Source organism: Dermacentor variabilis, chromosome 8 (genome assembly GCF_050947875.1).
Source record: "Dermacentor variabilis isolate Ectoservices chromosome 8, ASM5094787v1, whole genome shotgun sequence".
NCBI classification, from domain to species: domain Eukaryota; kingdom Metazoa; phylum Arthropoda; class Arachnida; order Ixodida; family Ixodidae; genus Dermacentor; species Dermacentor variabilis.
The window spans coordinates 14,571,637-14,591,550 of NC_134575.1; the positions used below are offsets into that span (position 1 = coordinate 14,571,637).

Sequence of the window (19,914 nt, forward strand, 5' to 3'; positions counted from 1 at the left end):
GAGTGGATGCAAAAGCAAGGCTAGGTTTGCTTCATACTACCTATGCGAAGGTATCGTTGACACACCGTGAAACCATATCTTTGGTCGCAGACTCTCAAATTCAAAATTTTTTTTTTCTCATTCAGATTTGATTTTTCCGACTGCGGCCCTTTTCGTGGGAAAACAATTCATTTGCAAATGGACTTATTTGACGAAAAGGTGGAATCATTTCTCACTGCCTGTCGTTTGTTCAATGTGTGTACTAAAGTCAATAGAGCACCAACCAGTATAAACCAGTGTGTTGAATTTGTTTTCTTGTTTTAGTATGATCTGACTGGTTATGTGCCCAAATAAACAATTAGATTATGAAAACAAAGTTCATCAGAACATGTCATTCGTTTTACTTATAATTACCCTATTTCAACTGCAGAACCCACATGTTCAGGCATGTAGATTTAAGTAGAACAAGTCATTTTGCGATTCTTAGTTCTGAACAGGTAAGAGCAGTGCTAAGGACGCAAAGTGAGTCCACATAGATAAATGGCATGGTGCACTGTGCACTGACTGATAATTGATATGTTTTTGCAAAAGACAAGCAAATAAATATCCAGTAACGCCTTGTCAAAGGCACGAAAGCACATAAAGAGGCAGGGTGTGGTCACATACAAATGTGCCATGGTTGTAGCTTTGTTAACAAGCATGCCACTTTCCTGTAACTTCAAAAAACAGGTGCTGTACTGACGCATTCGTCTTTTTTTGCTGTTGTTATTTTATGGGATTTGGTTAGTTTCTGGGTTAATGGTTACTGCTTTCGCTAACATGTTGCACTTGTGAAATTCGGGCCGTCATCTGCACTGTTCACAGTGTATGTACCCTAATGGTCACATTATAGTGGTGCTTAATCGTGAAGGCTCATTCAAATATAGACTTGTCTGCTCTACATATGCTTTTCTTCATGCCAAAGGAATAAGATATACTATGTTTGTGTCAGAAGGAAAGAAACTGAGACTGGTGTCATTATTGCACATAAATCTACGCTTAGTTGCGTTAACATTTTCGCATAATTTCAACAACTTATTTGGGGCATTTCTGTAACATTCACTCTGGCTTATCCACTTAGGTGTAAGGAATAAAGGCAAAAAAGCAAAGCATTGCAGTGGATCTAACTTAATGCTCTTGATTCTTGTTACCTTCTTGGCAGCTTTCTTTTTGGAAAAGCATATGTACAAAAGCATGTTTGGACCAAATAGGCTGCTGTTTGCGAGGCTTTGCAAGCACCACTATAACGTGACAAAAGCAGTGTGTGGCCATTGGTTGTGCAAATTCTGGTGTAATGACTAAACAAAGAAAGATATGTACGCAAATGACAAGCACCGGATCTAACTTCAAGCTTTAAAATAAGGAAGCAGGCAATATTTAATAAAAGGTGGAGACATGATGTGTCTCCACCTTTTATTAAATTTTTATCCACCTGTTAAAAGAAATTCTTTATGCAGTGCAACTAATGGATCAGTGATACATTTGTCCTTTTTAAATGTTGCAAGCCACAATTACCTTTCATGTTGTCAGGTCGTAATACCTGGCTACAACGCAAGTTTTGTGGAACACAGGACTGCAGTCACATTCTTTGCAGTATCTAACATTGTGTGAGGGAGGGTTGTTTCACACAGATGACTCATACTCCCTCAAACTCCCTCATTTCGCATTAATAGAGCATCCCATCTGTCCGATGTAGGCACGGCCTTATGATGGCAGCAGACTACACAACGCTTGCAGCCTAGCTCACTAGATGCATATTGTGCTTCAAGCCACAGCCAACCTTTTCCTTTTTTTGGCTTCTGCCTTTTGTTACAGCACAAAACTCTCCTAGCAAGGGCCTGAGAAAACAATGATTTGTGCAACTAAATTAGGCATGAATATGGAATATAATGAATGAGATGATGAAGTAAAAAAGTGGTTGCAGTTGTTTCGTATGCATTTGTAATTTTCATGGGTAATTGTGTAGCTGGTTCCTACGGGCAAATTTTTTTTTCTGTATGAAACATGTGGAGAGATTTGCTCTGATGAGAAAAAAAGACTGAAGCCAGGAAAACAAATCAATTTGTTTGTTGCATGCAGCACAATTTGCAGGTGGTGCACTGTGCAACGGAGGTTATGTACAGTCTGCCATTCCCATCCAGTCATGCTTGCATTGCATAGACACACATTGTAATAATTTGAGATTGAGGCTAATGAAGTTTGTGTGCAACAACTCTCATCCGCACATTGTGATGCACTGCAAAATAGATTGGTTCGTTCCTGTGTTCTTCAGAACTCGTAGCCAGAAATTATGAGCAGACGTACATAAGATAATTAGGCTTTGGAAGATTAGCACGAATAGGACAAATGCATCAGTCATTCTCAGTTACATTGCACGAAGAATTTGTTTTTGAAATAATGACGTCACTTCATGTCACTACGTGTTGTATGTCATGTCTGTTTTGTTATTAAAGCCAGAGTTGAGGATAGGCGCTTGTGCCCTGCATGTCTTTGTCTTCGTTTGCTTCTGTGGTGCCATTACACCAGAATAAATCCATGACAGGAGCTGCCACTCCATGCAGTTATACAACATTGGGCTCAGTACGGCTGGCGGCCTCAATGTGACGAGTTCGAAGTAGCAGTAAGTACTTCAGAAGGGCAGAATTTTGTGTCAGTTGGGGGTGCATATTACAGTATGGTGAAGCAATAGATGGAACAGTGTGAGGCGAGACAGGTGGGAAAGTGCTACAGACAACTGCGAAAGTTTACTGGAAAGTTTCACTGCAGCAGGACAATGCGTGCATTATCATGGTGCAGCAAAATTTGCCAATTTTCATAGTTGTCAGTAACACTTGCCCATCTACATTACACTTCACCGTACCCTAATAGCAGTAACAACAGCAATCAACTGACCCGAGCAATAATCAAAGCCCACAGAATTGCCAAATTGTAAGAAATGTTTCAGTGTAGCACGTTTTGCTAACTGAAGTAAATCTGCAAACCAATGATCAGGCGTATTTTTCATGCACATACATTATTTTGTAGAACTGCTTCCTGCTTTGGCTTTTTTATGGCTTTTAGGAAGCATTTTAAGGTACGTAACTGTTTGTCTGTTCTAAAATTAAATCTGTTGTCTGCCAGCACTATGTGTCATTACTGTATCAGCCCTTACTTTGCCAGTGTCCTTCGCACTGTTCGCAACTAAATATGAATAACCAGATAACCATTTTTTAATTTTCAGATTATGAAGAGAATACTCTTAATATGTATTTCATGAGAAAAATTTTCTCAATTTTAGGAAGAAGTCCGGCTGGCCCCAAGCCTGGTGTGAAATGAAGAAATGGCACTCCACATCAATTCATGTTTACTTGTCGTCATAGCCAGTCTGTTAGCTTAATTTTTGGTTCTTCCTATTGAATTCCCAAAAAAGGTACCAACTCTCATTCATTGAAAAGAAATTTTTGCACTTGGGGACGCAGCCATGCACAAAGCCTTTGAGCTCATTAATATCTTTATTTTTGAAAGAAAGTGCAACACCTGCGTGGAGCAATAGGTTGAATAAGGCGAGGGTAAATGAAAACAATGGCGACATTAGTCATCAACAGTTGTCCAACAAAGGAAATCTCATGCTGGAGCCAACATCTTTGCAAGGGAACCAAATGGCTCCAGCCTGAGACATTCATTGTTCAACCTGGCAAGTCTCCTTGTCGAAATATTTCCTCTAGCCTGAGGCCTATATCCGTTCCACCACCCTCGACCAACAATACACCTATACATTTGGCAACCCATGGCAAGGTAACAAATTCACATTCAAAGAGAAGGTAGTGTGCACCCTGGAAAGTAGCATGAACAGTATTTTATTTACTTAATGAAATGCAGGTTTGCTATCCAATTTATTTTGATCCCCATTTTATAATTGGACAGCATGGATCCTCAGGGAGACTAATAATTCGAAGCTCACACAATTTTGCTCCTTTATGTCCGTTAAATCTGTCCTGGTTGCTACACTATCAGCCCTGTCTGAAATTGCATTGCAGTGTTTTGAGTATGCATCCCACTTAAAGAATAGTTACGCTTCTACCTCAGAATGTCTGCTACTGCGTTGCAGCATCAATTTTATGTCTAGGTGGTGACTGGGATGCCATGTGCTTTTTAAATAAGACCAATATGCTATTTGAAGTGCAATTAAATGCAATCTCAAATGACCTCAGCTCGGGGGATGACACAATTGGAGGCCAATGTGATAAGGAGGATTTGATTTCTGAAAGCAAGGCACTTAAACGTGAGAAAGCATGACTAATTTCGTCTAAAGATGCTGCTATTAGATATGATCAGGGAAGGCACTTGTTCGTGGCTGCATTTGCAACATGTTACATTGCTGGCTTTATATATTGCACTGGGTACAGTGAAATGTTGCTGCTTGCACAATATTCAACTAAACATAGTAGCCATGCCAAAGTGTCTATGCAGAACACAACTCATCCACTATTATTGTCTACAGTGGAATCTCGATAAACGAAAATCGCTTAAGCGAAACTGCCGCTTAAACAGGACACCATCCTGGTAGTTGGTTGGCTCTCTGGAATGTCTCTCAGAAATAGAACACCTGGTAAATGGAACCAATTTCCCTGGCCCCTTGAGGCTCCATTTAAAGAGCGCCCACTGTAAAAATATAGGGGGGATCCTGTTTGGAAGTTTTGCAAATCTAGTCGCAAACAAAACCGCATTTCAGTGGGAGCGAAATGCAAAAGCACCTGTGTACTTAGGCTTAGGTGCATGTTAAAGAACCTCAGGTTGTCCAAATTAATCTGGGGTTACTCGCTACGGCATGTCTCATAATCAGAAGGTGGGTTCTGGTTCGTAAAATACGATAATTTTTAATAGCTTGCTCTGAAATACAGCCCAATTACTACACTAAATTATGTAGCTTGTTTGTGTGATGAGTCCCAATTTCTTAATTTAGTACTTTGACATTTATCATATTTGTGTGCTAGTCCATGCAAAATGCCGCTGATCGGCCTCATTATACAAGCGACTGTTAATTTGGAATGGCTTAATCAAGCAACTTAAGCTTACAGCACAAACACCTACACTGGCGCTAACTTCTTTATTTCTTAATCGTCGATGCAATATAAACCCTAGGCCACACAACCGCGCAGGCACTCAGATTACATTACAGAGATCTGCCAAATTATCACGTACGCAAACGTAGGAAGTCAAATTCAGATGGGTGCAGGGACAAAGATATTTCACTGATGCAATTATCGCCTTGCCTTTTTATGTGGTAGGCCTCTAAGGCAAGCCACGCATGCTCATTCTTGCTTTTGCCAAGAATTGACGTCCCATCAAGTTGTGCCTCACAATTGTTGCAAGAGTTTATATGCGCATCAAGGTGCGCTCCTCTATCTACATTTCTGTTTACTTTTGCACATGTTCCCCGAGTCGCTCATTGACGCAATGCCCTTTCTAGCCAAGCTATGTCTTACCGCATGAGAGTGGAATGGTATAAACCACGCCGACAGCGCGCGACACGTATAAAGCAACATGCCGAATTTGGCATCCTCCTCTGCTCTCTCCGCAGATGTGGAAGCATAGCTTTAAAAGCTTGTTCGGCGCAGAAAATGCCAAAGGAACACTCTGCCTGCAAGCAACTTTCTTGAGTTGATAGATGACCTTATGTGTTTAAGGGACCACGCAGGGAACATGCGCAAAAAGTAAACAAAAATGTAGATAGAGGAGTGCACCTTGTTGCGCATATAAACCCTTGCAACAGTTGTGAGACACGACTTGATGGCACGTCGATTCTTGGCAAAAGCAAGAATGAGCATGTGCGGCTTGCCTTAGAAGCCTACCACATAAAAAGTCAAGGTGATAATTGCATCAATGACATACCTTTGTCCCTGCACCCATCTGAATTTGACTTGCTACGTTTGCATATGTGATAATTTGGTAGATCTCCGTAATGTAATCTGGGCACCTGTGCAGTTGTGTGGCCTAGGGTTTATATATGCATCGACGATGAAGAAATAAAGAAGCCAGTTAGGGCCAGTGTGTGTCGTATCTGCCTTTTGTGGTCTGTCTTAGGTGTTTGCGCTGTAAGTTTAAGTTCAGAATTATGTACCAACTAGGCTCAAATGAAGTTTGACTGTTTGTCAAGCAAGCTCAATATGTAGTCTGTGCAAAAGTGTGGAGTGTCAGTACAAAGTAACAATTCAAACACATGGCTCTGTAGTTACAGTTCAGTATGAAACGAGGTAAGATTTCTTAGCATTTCTTTCATTTACAAATTTCATTGTGTTAGGACATGTAGAATACTAGTAACTGGCATGCTTACAATGTACATAGTTCTTTTTTAAAATCCAGAAATTGTTTTACTGGGGCAGAAATGTGCTTTCTTTAGGGCCCGGAAGTAAACATATTATCTTTCTTACATTTGATGTCTAATAAATTTTCTTCACTGTCAGTGTGTGTCTCGTGCATTTTTCCTTTCAGCAAGTAGCAACTGCTCTCGAAGGCGTTTGCTGGCCTCGGAGGCACTGCCGATAAGCTAGGACGACTGTATAAAAGCTTTGCAAAGAGGGGCTCTGTGATCAGCGAAAGGAAAGAAATGAAGACGTGCGGTGACGGGTTCATTCGCCATTGACCACGTGTGCGCGTGACTTGGTCGATTCAGCGGTGGCCCTGTGCCGTCGATTGGACCACGTGTGGCGAGCCCGTGGCGAAATGCTTCGTGGCGGTACGCCGCGCCTATGCAGCAGCAGACGGAATACCGCAGGCCAAAGTGTCGGACGCCGGCGTTCGCTCCGAGCAGGTGCGACGCCTGCTCGGGTGGCAGCTCACGGACGGCCGAGTTCCCTTGAGCCTTGATCGCCGGCGTTCGACATTTCGGCCTGCGGTGTTCCGTCTCGTGCTGCGTAAGCGCGCGACCCGCGCCACCGAGCATTTCGCTACGTGCTTGCCGCACCTAAACTAAAATGCCTTTAATTCCTTCACAAAACTCCCATTGTACCTCCCTCCCAATCAAATGGGGGTGAAGTGGGCGTATTACGGTACCCCCGTTGTGTGCCCAAATAATGCCCATCAATGGGAGTTTTATCGTACGCCCTTTCAATGGGAGCAAAAAGATGTACAAAAGGGCATGCGCTAGAGGACAAGCAAAAAATGCCCATCTGGGTGTTTTTTTGTTTACAGTGTAGGCCTAATCTTTAACCACGGATTGCACAACTCGAGTACAACTGGGTGGTAAGTTCTTACCGCAGAAAAATGCAGTGTGCTTCTGCGATTACTCAAGAGGAGAGAAGAATAGCATGATTGTGATGAAATATTTCTGGAAGTGCGTCAGGAAACAGCATCGAAACGTGACCTTCATTGATGTGTAGAATTTCGGCTGAAACTGCGTTATTCATAGTCATGCATGTCAACCTAGCTGCCAGTGCGCCACGACATGACAAAAAAAAATTGCGACGTAATATTGGTAGAAAAGTGATCTAAAGGAAGCTTTTTATTTAAATGACAGAAAGTCCTAACAGTGCGAAGTCTCTGACCGTATGGTTATGTCTGCCATCATTTCACCTTTTTACGTCGCGTGATCTCAAGCGGCAGTGGGGACGTGATTGTTCATAGTGCGGAAGCTTTTACTGTATAACTAACTACCTGACGTATTCTCCCACTTTTCTAGACGTCTCTGATGTGACGAGCTTACACCCTTCGTTGATTCATTATGTTAGGTTTGTAAGGAAGTGTTGGAGAAAAAAGATCGGTTCTATAACATGTATACACTGATGTTAACTAGAGCGCGACGGGCAGCCTGCAATGAAGCACATCGGAAAAAGTGAGAAGATAATTTTGCCTGTATGTAACCTCCATGATGGTGCTGAGCATTGCCGCCAAGATGTGCAACACTGTCATGTGCACTTCTTTGTGCCTGGAATATGGTCGGGCTTGGCGGCAGCATTATTATGTAGGTATGGTTGCGCGGCACTATCAGTCCCCAACATCTTTCACCGCGTACGGTGGGCAAATCAATAAAATTACGATTGTCATCTTGGACGTGGGTGTAGGGGGTGCACGGAGCACTCCTGAAAAAAAAAATCGAAGCCTGTGAATTTATGATACTCGCACAAGAAGTTCATGTCTGAGTAAGCTATAATATATTTCTATCGAACTTGGCACAGTCCGATGTCTATTACGCAGCATAGTTTCTCGCAGACTGGGCTTGATTCGGCGGGGAAGGCTCTTATTGCTGCTACCTTCTGAGACGAAGACCGAACCCCATGGAGTTAATGAACTGTGGTCAGTGATTTTGACATGGAATAGGGCAAAGTCTGTTGACTGCTTGACGCCCGTCGTAAATTTTAACATACTGTATACAGCAAAGTTGGTAAACCTTAGTGGACAATCAATCTGCATGCACCGCTCTGGGCTGCTTCGCAATATCGTCAGCTAACTACCCCTTTTTACAGAGTTTTACTTCACAAGTAGCTTCTCAACAGCTTTAGACGCTTTTTGGAAGCATGATTTCAAAAAATGAATCGCCGCTATTTGAAAATTTACCTTTCCAAAAACGGTAAATTAATGCTTGGGAAAAAGGCAGAAGTGATGAAAAAAAAAACCGAAGGAGTAGCATGCTGTAAAGGCATGCAAAAGGGCCCGATACAAAGAAGACAAGATTGGTCGTAACGTAAATGGCAAAAATTCTACACGACTAGATTGCCGAATAATTAAATGGTAGACTATAAGCAAAAGTCGCGAATTGTCATGTGGACTTGCGCATCAAAACTGAAAGCAAAACTTTAATTATCCGTTGTGTGGCTGCGTTGTTTGAAAAACTTTCATTGTTTTAGTTCTGATAATTTGCGATATATCGTTTAGCAGACTGCGAACAGTAACAAGAATTTAACAGCTCATAGCGGTTGGTCGTCCAGCTGGTCAAGTTGATGGCGAATGCATTCCCTCTATGGACTTTACTGCAGGCAGGCGCACAAAAAGAATTTTACACCATCGAAAGGACCTACCGTCACAGAAGAAGGCCGTGCAAGCACTATTGCGCTTTTTGCGATGTACCGGCCTTTGTGAACGTCTTTAACTGGGACTCCTCTTGTGTGTGTGCGTGTTTTTTTTTTTTACCGTTTTCTACTCTGTCCTCTTTCTAACCCTTATCTCCCATCCCCAGTGTAGGGTAGCAAACCGGAGACTGATATCTGGTTAACCTCCCTGCCCTTCCTCTTTATCTCTCTGTCTCTGTCCCTCTAACAGCTCATTGTTCTACACAACTTATCAACTGAGCCACCACTCGGGCTTGGTCAGAAACACAGCCCACGGATAGCATGCGCTGTAATGAACATTGCGAAATTTCGCAGTCATGCGCAACCCCTCAAGCTCGCAAACTGAGCGCGAAGACACCCTTTTCTGAAACGTTCTCTTTTAAAAAAAGCATGCTCGTCACTATCTTCTGGAGGTTTTGTTTTGTAATATAACAGATTCCCATGGGCGGCTGCTATTGCTCAATAGCTGACATAAATTAAGAAGGGTGTTTGGATCAGTGCGCTTTTTCCTAGTGTTCTTGCGTCCATTTATGGACGCAGTTTAATAAGCAGGCCGAAGTGAGCGAAAAGGATGCGGGATATTGGATTGCCTGACTACTTCGTGACGTGGACGTGTAAGTTGTGCCGTCAACGTGGAAATACAAAATCAAATTTCCCCTGTGGCCCACGGCGACGTTCAGTGGGCTGAGCGTAGTGGCATGTAGCGCTCCGCCGTAGGCTTGGCAGTGCAAGGCACTGAAGAAGCAACGGGAGCACAGCGAATGGGATCATACGCAACCGTTGATCTCGAGCTTTTTCTCAACGTGTTTAGGTACTTCTTGCTGCAAAGTATTCTTGAAATGGTCTACTTTAAGTGAGTCTCTCGACTTCCATAAAAAGTGGTACAGGGCCCCTTTAATTGTCAGTTTAAATGACGTGAACCTATTAGCATCGCTTTCGGCATACAAAGGGAGCCACGGACTGACTGGGCGACATACACTGAAAGGCCATGTAAGTAAACCTGCAAAGATTAACCTTATACCTACGAAATTCTGCCTATATGGTTGAGCAGAGATCTAGTATTTGGATGCCTGGATGGGGTTGAGAACTTGAATAGCAACGAAATATACAATGAAAGCCCTAGAAAGGTTGCCACGTGCAGCAGTAGCCTTCCCAATCGATGCGACCAGGTCAGTGACTTTATACACCTCGTACCGCCTAACTGCGTAAACCCCCGCACTCTCAGCAACAGCAGTGATGCCTCGCATTGGGAGCTGCTCCTAAACGCAGCTGCACGCTATTCAAGAAGCCGTATAGACACTGCGCTTCCGCGAGCAGCTATTCGATCAGATGCAATGAGTATTTCGTTTTCTTTTCTTTTCTTTATAATCAGGCACCTTTATGTGAAGAGTTATCACGACGCACATCCTTCAATGGGCAATCTTGCTGCTTCAAAATTTGTATCGTTAGCACGATGGAGCACACAAAGAGATGAATGGAATGATTTACGTCTCCAAACGCTCTACACGTGAAGCGCAGGTGCTCAGTTTTTCAACGATCTCTGATGGCAAATTAAAGGGGTCTCCGTGTTTGTGCCTGTTCCTGCGTTTAGATTGAGAAGCCCTGCTCCGATGAAACGAGCTCGCAGTGCCAACAAAAAACACAGGCCTTTCATCCGTGTTTGAAGAATGTAGTTCATACGGCTTCTCTCCCAGAGAATCAGAAAGAAATTAGCGTATAGAGTTAGTTTCTCAGGCCAAATTTCTTGGAAATATATCATTGCAAGACTCTTTGAACAGTGCCAACGGAAATGTCACCAGATCTCTTGATTTGCGAGAACTAGGGAAAACAACAAATGCGCTTTCGCACGTGAAATATGTGGTTCTTTTGTTTTTCTTCCGTTACGAGACGATTCACTCCGATTGCGGCGGCAACTATCAAGAAGAGACGATTGGTCGCGCACTCTCTTAAAAAACTGGCAGCAGGCTTGAATGGTCGATGAGAGTGTTGCGAGAACGGCGCCCACGAATCGACAACATTCATTGGCCCCGTTAGAAGCTGCAATATGGAGGCCTCCTCACAATGGGCGCTTTACCACCTATATAGCGGTTTGTCTCCAGTGGTTTGACTTGCGCGGTCGCCATGAATGGATATGTATTTCTCATCTGTGCCTTGATGCTCTCTTTAGGTAAGACTATGTTCATTGTCCTTTAAGACCTCTGCTTTGCTTACGGATGATAAACTTAGACAAGTTTCCTTATTTATTGCTTTAAATCGCACATGTAAGTGTCTCGCGGCTTGATCACATCACTTGCTTTCACAAAGGGGGTCACTGAAATTCTAGAGTGTTTGCAGGCATAAACTAGCCTAGCGCAATATCTGTATTTATTGTTCTCGCAGAACCTCTTTTTTTACTTGCGAAGCCTCCCGTCTCACATCCTATGACTGCATTAAAAGAACGGGTGTTATAAGTGTGTTTTCAGTCAATTCGTCTTATTAGGTGAAATATGTTTCCTGGAGTATTGAGCCGCATTGGTAAACTTATTAGGAAAACTTTGTTATTAAAGTAGATTCGACGAGAAGCTGCCATGTTCAGCGTTAAAGACACACAATGTCAGAATCAAGAACTTTCGAGATAAAAAAAGAAACCAAGGACACTAATTAAAGCTGTGTTTTCTAAAAAAGAAATAGAAATTTGTAATAGATCACCGAACAGCCACTTTGGACTGAAACGATGCAGGCTAAGCTGTATAGCACGCAAAAACGAAAGGCACTTGACATCGACTCATTTAAGCTCCCACACCATCTTGCCGTTGACAGAAACTAGAACCATTTCGTCATTATTGTGAAGCATTTCTTTCCTAGTTTAGGCAACTAGTAATAATACGGATGACCATACAAGATTCTAAGTATGTGCCGAATTTTTCCAATTAAGATAACGTAATGGGATATCTCTTTGTAGAACTACATTTCGCCGTCGTTCGAGGGCATTCTATAAAAGCTATAATGGGAAGGGGCAAATATTACTTTTTAAGATGCCCCTAAAATTGGAAAGGCGGGGACAGTGACAGGCGTTTGCTCAAAAGCAAAATTCAACAATTATTTAAAAAAAAATAGCGCGCGACGTACACCGGAGTTTCTTTTGGCCGGTAGTGCTGACGACTGAAATTACCAAAATCATGTTGGGCGGCGCACAATCACTTAGTTTTTGATTGACAGGTTTTCGTACTTGTCAGATCTGCAAGTCACAAAAGGGCTCTTCTTCGCCATTACCTAATCTCTTTTTTTCTGGAAATTAGCGCTCCGTCTCACAAAACGAATAGCGATTCCTTTCCACCAATACGTTTGGCCACCTCGATTTTCGCTGAAGTAATAACATAGTCGGGAACCCCCGAAGTATATGTCGTTAGCTGAAGAAACACTTGCTCTGTTTTCTTGAATATCAGTATGTATAAGTATTCATAAAGAAACATTATCAGAGCAGTTGCCTTGTAGAAAGAGCCTTCTTACTGTAAGTATAGCAGAAAAAGGAACGTATATGTGGATCGCGTAAAAAGCTTTGTAAAGATTTTCCGAGAGATTGCGAAGTCCAACATATCTCCCTGTGCTCAACATACTGAACAGCATAAGAAAGCTGGCCGGGACAGCACACATAATTCAGGTAATGATTATAATCAAATATCCACTTGAGTTGACTGGCTCTGTCATTCTTATCACGATTTTAGCAGTGCTGCCCGTATTGAGCTAATAAACGCCTAAGGTTAGTTATTTTCAATGTGCAGAACAAAGGTCCCCGCAAGTATTATGTTGAAGGGTTGAAATGCGGGCCGGTTTGTACATAGTTGAAGGGAAAAACCAGTCACAAGACACAAAGGACAAGAAGAGAGATTCACACCACAACGACCAGTCGTCATTGGGGTGTGAACCTCTCTTCTTGTCCTTTTAGTTTTGAGACTGGTTTTTCTTCTGCAAGTATTATGTTGCGCGCCTTTATGTGATAGATTCGCGCACAGCAATATCATAATAAGGTCTTGTGAAATTTTGCTCAAAATTGTAGGCGCTGTTTTACAGTTCCTGGGAGCTCGGTTTAGAGGAGGCAAGGAATACACGTTGTGAGCGGTTGCGAACAGAGAGTCGATTAACTTTATTCAAAAGTAAAAGCAGGTTTTCAGATTCGCTGTGGTGGCGGCCCAGTCAGACAGCCTCGATTCCAAGAAAGATCAGGGTCAATGAGCTCCACAGCGAGGCAAGGCGGGGAAAACTCGATTTCCGCGAAGTGATTACAACGTAGGGATAGACGGTCGCTACATAGGCTAACCCCCACCCCCCCTTCAATCCTAGAATGCTCAGGATAAGCTTGCTTCACGCGGTCGCACGACACTGTATCTTCTTTTCAGCAAACGGTCATTCTACAAGGTTGTCTCTGAACGTGAAACCACAGGAAAGGGGCCTTTATAGAAAGGAGTCAATGATGGCCTGATAGAGTTGGCTCGCAGAAAGACGGGCATGGTTGTGTTCATTGTCAGGTAACTAAACGCATCGCCAGGTATCGCCCGTGGGACGATACGTGGGGTTGTAGGTCGAAGCTTGTCGAGCCAGGAATATAGCCTCTGTGCTGCGCGGCCGCTGTCGTTGTGCATTAATGGGTGCCTCAAAACCAGCCTGGAACACGAATTTCTCACCCATAGAGCATCTCGACTGCGCTGACTACGAGCTCATCCTTGTTTGTTCGTCGCCTCAGTAGTACTATCGATATCCTTTCCACCCAGTGCCATCTGTCGAGCGTGGCGGTCAATGACACCTTCAGTTATAGGTGCAGACGCTCGACCATGCCATTGATCTGTGGTTCCTAAGCGGTGGTGTCATGAGGACGCGTGCCGGGCAGTCTCACCAGGGCAGTAAAAAGCGAGCTTTGGAATTACCAATCGCGGTCAATCATCATCATCATCATCAGCCTGGTTACGCCCACTGCAGGGTAAAGGCCTCTCCCATACTTCTCCAACTACCCCGGTCATGTATTAATTGTGGCCATGATGTCCCGGCAAACTGCTTAATCTCATCGGCCCACCTAACTATCTGCCGCCCCCTGCTACGCTTCCCTTCCCTTGGAATCCAGTCCGTAACCCTTAAAGACCATCGGTTATCTTCCTTCCTCATTACATGTCCAGCCCATGCCCATTTCTTTTTCTTGATTTCAACTAAGATGTCATTAACTCGCGTTTGTTCCCTCACCTAATCGGCTCTTTTCTTATCCCTTAACGTTACACCCATGATTCTTCTTTCCATAGCTCGTTGCGTCGTCCTCAATTTAAGCAGAACCCTTTTCGTAAGCCTCCAGGTTTTTGCCCCGTATGTGAGTACTGGTAAGACACAGCTGTTATACACTTTTCTCTTGAGGGATAATGACAACCTGCTGTTCATGATCTGAGAATGTCTGCCAAACGCACCCCAGCCCATTTTTATTCTTCAGATTATTTCAGTCTCATGATCCGGATCCGCGGTCACTACCTGCCCTAAGTAGAAATATTCCCTTACCACTTCCAGTGCCTGGCTACCTATGGTAAACTGCTGTTCTCTTCCGAGACAGTTAAACATACTTTAGTTTTCTGCAGATTAATTTTTAGAACCACACTTCGGCTTTGCCTCTCTAGGTCGGTGAGCATGCATTGCAGTTGGTCCCCTGAGTTACTAAGCAAGGCAATATCATCAGCGAATCGCATGTTACTAAGGTATTCTCCATTAACCCTTATCCCCAATTCTTCCCAATCCAGGTCTCTGAATACCTCCTGTAAACACGCTGTGAATAGCATGGGAGAGATCGTATCTCCCTGCCTGACGCCTTTCTTTATTGGGATTTCGTTGCTTTCATTATGGAGGACTACGGTGGCTGTGGAGCCGCTCTAGATATCTTTCAGTATTTTTACATACGGCTCGTCTACACCCTGATTCCGTAATGCCTCCATGACTGCTGAGGTTTCGACTGAATCAAATGCTTTTCCGTAATCACTGAAAGGTATATAAAAGTGTTGGTTATATTCTGCACATTTCTCTATCCCCTTATTGATGGTGTGAATATGGTCTATTGTTGAGTAGCTTTTACGGAATCCTGCCTGGTCCTTTGATTGACAGAAGTCTAAGGTGTTCCTGATTCTATTTGCGATTACCTTAGTAAACACTTTGTAGGCAAGGGACAGTAAGCTGATCGGTCTATAATTTTTCAAGTCTTTCGCATCCCCTTTCTTATGGTCAGTAGTTACGCGCAAAGAGCAACCGTACCGCGACACCTACGTAACAGCAAATGCTTCCGACACTGTTTCGGCCGTAATGCCTTGTAGAGGTGTCTCCTCAGATCCCCTTGAGTACCGGTCGACACACGTGAATAGGCGGCTTGCTCTAGGGCCGATGTCGCATGCCGCCGTTAACGCCTGGTCGGTGCGTTTTCCGTCCACGAACAGGGGCGAGTGCAGTGGCTTGCTTGTTGGCGAAATCGACGATGGTAATAGCACAAGTGCCGCGGGGAGTCTCTGGGGGCACTGCGAGACTGAAGCCGAATGGTTGCGCCGAGACGGCAGTGTTGCCGCCAGTCGTCAGCTTCTCCCGCGCACTCGTAAGGCGGTCGACTGTTTCCTCCAGGCGCGAGAGTCGGTATCCTGGGCCTGAGACTCTCGCAGTTGATGTAGGTAGCTGTGCCGAAGACGAGCAGTCGCATATGTGGTCAGCGAGTGAAGCTAGCCAATCGAGACTCATCTCGTCGAAATCTGCCAGTACCATGTGTGCGAACTGCGGAAGGTGTTGCAAGAACAGCTCGCGCAAAACTGGAAGCTGGCTCTAATTTGCGGAGTGCTCAGCCAGTAAGTGACGCAACCGGTGCAGCAGTTGTGATGGTCATCGGTCGCCGAGTTCCTCGCAGAGGAGCTGTTGGAACCTACACTGTTGCGATGGCTCGAGGTGTTGCAGGACTGTGTGCCTAGGGTCGTCGTATGCGATGGCCGAAGGTCTACCCGCTAGCAAGTCGTCTATGGCATCGGCGATGTTGGAGTATAGCGCGGTGACTACGTGCAGGTATTTTGCTATCTGTGAAGTGATGCGCCGCAGTTGAAAACGGGCCCTTACTTGCATAAACCAAACTCGGGGATTCTTGGGCGAAAAGCTGGGAAGCTGAAACTCTGCGGCGACGACAGGAGACGTAATTGTGGCGTCCTCTACGGCAGCAGGAGTAAGAGCAGCGTCGTCCATGGCTAGTGTACGAAAAAAAAACGTAAATGTCCTGGGTCACCACTTGTTCGGAGCTCGGTTTAGCGGAGGCAAGGAATACAAGTTTTGACAGGTTGACAACGGAGAGTCGACTGACTTTATTCAAATGTAAAAGCAGGTTTGCCGAGTGGCTGTGGTGACGCCTCTGTCGGGCAGCCTCCTCGACTCCGAAAAAGAGCAGGGGGCAATAACCCCCCCGGCCAGGCAAGGCGAGGTAAACTGTATTTCCGTGATGCCTGAACAACATAGTGACGGACGGTCGCTACATAGTAAACCATCATATCTCACTCAATTTCCTCTAAATAAAGATCACTGAGCAAATCTCCCCGTCTTTCTTTCTCAGCGGCTGCCGAAAGTTATAATGGAGAAGAAAGGCAAGTAACAACTTTTTTTCTGAAGATGCATTTAGAAATATATTTGAGCTGTTATTTCTTGTTAACCTAATTGCAAACTCGAGCAGTTAAGTGTGGAACAAGTTAAATTAGAAATATACTGATGACAGTACTGCTCCAATAATAATATCTTCCTGCGTCCGCTGTTCCACAGTGCCAGCCTGAACGGCGACCAGGACAATGACGTTGCTGAAGACGCCACAGGAGTGAAGCAGCAACAACAGCACCCTATAAATATCAAAGGCCAGCAGCAACAGGAGCAAGAGCCGCAAGAACAGCGCCCGATAAATGTCACAGGCCAACAGCAACAGGAGCAAGAACCGCAAGAACCGCGCCCAATAAATATCACAGGCCAGCAGCAACAGGAGCAAGAACCGCAAGAACAGCGCCCAATAAATATCAAAGGCCAGCAGCAACAGGAGGTAGAGCCGCAAGAACAGCGCCCAATAAATATCAAAGGCCAGCAGCAACAGGAGCAAGAGCCGCAAGAACAGCGCCCGATAAATATCACAGGCCAACAGCAACAGGAGCAAGAACCGCAAGAACATCGCCCAATAAATATCAAAGGCCAGCAGCAACAAGAGCAAGAGCCGCAACAACGCCCAATAAACATCAAGGGCCAGCAGCAACAGGAGCAACAGCAGCAACAGCGCCCTATAAACATCAAAGGCCAGCAACACCATCAGCGACCACAGAGTATACAGGAGCCTCAAAAACCATATGGCAAGAAGCGTTACGAACGTCCACAACGTGAACGGCGTCCGCACCGCCAGAAGGGCCCAAAGAGGCAACATCGCCCTGGCTCCCGCTCACGGAAAAACACAGGACAAAAACAACAGCATCGGTATCCCCAGTATCCCCAATATCCCCAGCGCCCTCAGTATCCTCAGGTTCCATCCAGACCCTGCTTGAAGGGTGGCCAAAAGAGTCACCTCAAGTGTTCAGATCAGAGGGAAACTGACAGGTTACCGGTACCTGACGAATACTTTGGTGGTGGTGGTCAGGATACGAAGGGCCAGAAGGGGAGGCCCATAGAGCCGACTCAGGAGAACGGCACCAAAGGAGGTCAGGAAGGACAGGTTGACGACGTTGGTGCCTACGAAGACTACGCCGAGGAGGAGAACAGGGATGACGAAGCAAGTTTTGAAGGAGGGCTGGAAGAGTAGAGAAGCATAGGCATGAGGAACGCACCCATTTTCCATGCAAAAACGCCGAGTAAGTATGGCGTGGGGAAACCTGTACCAGTTTAATACCGCAGCTTTTCGAAAAGGCGTAGAGCAAACAAAATAGTTGTAAATTATTAAGGAGAGGGACAAGAATGAGACAAGCTCTTCTCATCACCGTATCCTTCATATTCAGTGCGGACACCTGAACAATGTCGCCAGCGGAAGTTCGTGATCAGCTGTCTGCGTGCTCAGGTAGTCTTCCATTCTTCAGTAATAGCCTGAGTGCTTCTTGGCGTCAGTGATCTTAATAGAAGGGGTGCATTTATCATGGAATGAGGTGATGGCTGACACAGTGAACGTGGTTCTAACAGTAAATGGCAGGTCCTGCAAATGTCACAGAATAGTCTAATCTACAGTGTAAAAAGTGTAAAAAGGTATAGTCTTAGTTTAAAGAATCTTCCAGTGGTTTACTAGGTTATTTCGCATAGCGCGAGGGCGTTCCATACTTAATAATAATATTTGGGGTTTTACGTGCCAAAACCACTTTCTGATTATGAGGCACGCCGTAGTGGAGGACTCCGGAAATTCTGACCACCTGGGGTTCTTTAACGTGCACCTAAATCTAAGTACACGGGTGTTTTCGCATTTCGCCCCCATCGAAATGCGGCCGCCGTGGCCGGCATTCGATCCCGCGACGTCGTGCTCAGCAGCCCAACACCATAGCCACTGAGCAACCACGGCGGGTGTTCCATACTTAGAAGAAAGTTGAAAATGCGAGCTTTCGTAACACAACCCCGGCTATATTGTGCTGTGTTGCATACACAAAAAGAAACTGTGCTGCGAACGTAAACTGCTACATTCGTTTTCCCGATTTTGTTTCATTTCAGGACTTGGAGCCTTGCTTTGCTCTTCATATCATGTGCATGGAACTACTTGTTGCGGAATAATAAAGATCAACTCAACTGTAAGCGGCCCAATACACTGAAACGCACAAGCTGACTGAGAATAAACGTGTTTATTTTCATCTCTACCGATAAGTAAGTGTGGTTAATGGCATTACAGGCCCAAATGTCTTCGAGATTTATCAGAATTCAACCTCTACAAGTTGCGCTGTGGTGAACTGTTAGCAGGTACTTTAAGTTCCAAGGGGACTTATGAAAAAATAATTCTTGTTCCTCAAAAGCCGAGACGTACTTATGTCGAAGACACGTTTTGTAAGATGCCTTTCAAAGCCATTATTTCAAAAAACTATCTTTTTATAGGAATCTAATAATCACTGTGTAAGTCAGCGTGTCCAAGTGTCCCGCGATCACTGCACTCAACCACCTCACTTCAACACATATCAATTTTATGCATAGTTAGTAACCTTTCCCGCCTTTCAGAGGTCTAACAGCGTCAGTTTAGAAGCTGCTGGCCACGCAAGAATGTTCAAATGAGTGTGATTTTAATGTTGCGCTAAACCACTGAGTATGACTGACAACCCATGAGCACAACTTTTTTTTGTGTGAATAACATAAGATCATAATCATCGTTCCCGCCTCAGCGAAGTAAATGTAAACTAAAAAACCTGTGCGAATCCTGACAGTCTTGGCGCTACTGACGGTTGCGACAGTGCAATAAGACTTGTCAATCCGACCACTGCAACACTTAAGACACGGTCAGTAATCACAAAGCGCGTTACAGGAAGCAACAGAAACAGAGTACTGAAATAAGTGACTGCTTGTAAGACCGTATAATTGGCACGATACCAGCCATTAATATGGCAGGAATGCACCTGAGCTTTTACAGAGTCGTGTTAGCATTGAAGCATCCATCCGTAGTGACAGCCAGAAAACTGCTCTGTAAGAAATTGTGTGAAATAGGTAAGATCTGACAGTCCCTCAAAGTTAAATTCAGCAGCGCCATTAGCCATTTTTCTATCACGATTTTAAACAAATAAAAACATATGCTTGTACTTTTAGGTCGCGTGTTTGAGCGGCTTGCTCTCGGATATATATATTTTTTTCGTGTTATTGCAACGTTATACGCTAAAAAATGTGAGCCCTCTCTTCGGTGGAACCAGTGACACGTCATACGCATTTC

General features: G+C 44.4%; 1 protein-coding gene across 2 annotated transcripts; it reads left to right on the plus strand.

Moving 5' to 3' along the window:
- The first annotated feature begins 10,933 nt into the window (after positions 1-10,933).
- Positions 10,934-18,862, plus strand: LOC142589682 (uncharacterized). 2 transcript variants are annotated; one of them, XM_075701224.1, is made up of 4 exons: positions 10,934-11,208; positions 16,618-16,648; positions 16,821-17,881; positions 18,720-18,862. In XM_075701224.1, exons 1-3 carry the CDS (start codon positions 11,163-11,165, stop codon positions 17,830-17,832), a joined length of 1,089 nt encoding a protein of 362 aa, XP_075557339.1. In that variant the 5' UTR covers positions 10,934-11,162; the 3' UTR covers positions 17,833-17,881; positions 18,720-18,862. The 2 variants fall into 2 exon arrangements, with proteins under 2 accessions (XP_075557339.1, XP_075557338.1); XM_075701223.1 differs by lacking the exon at positions 16,618-16,648.
- Positions 18,863-19,914: the final 1,052 nt, after the last annotated feature.

What these genes read in the sequence shown, in the direction of transcription:
- LOC142589682 (XM_075701223.1), top strand. Translation starts at nt 11,012, where the DNA reads ATGGTCGATGAGAGTGTTGCGAGAACGGCGCCCACGAATCGACAACAT. An exon ending in TGCCTTGATGCTCTCTTTAG is followed by an intron (nt 11,209 to 16,820) that starts GTAAGACTATGT and finishes GCTGTTCCACAG; the next exon opens with TGCCAGCCTGAACGGCGACC.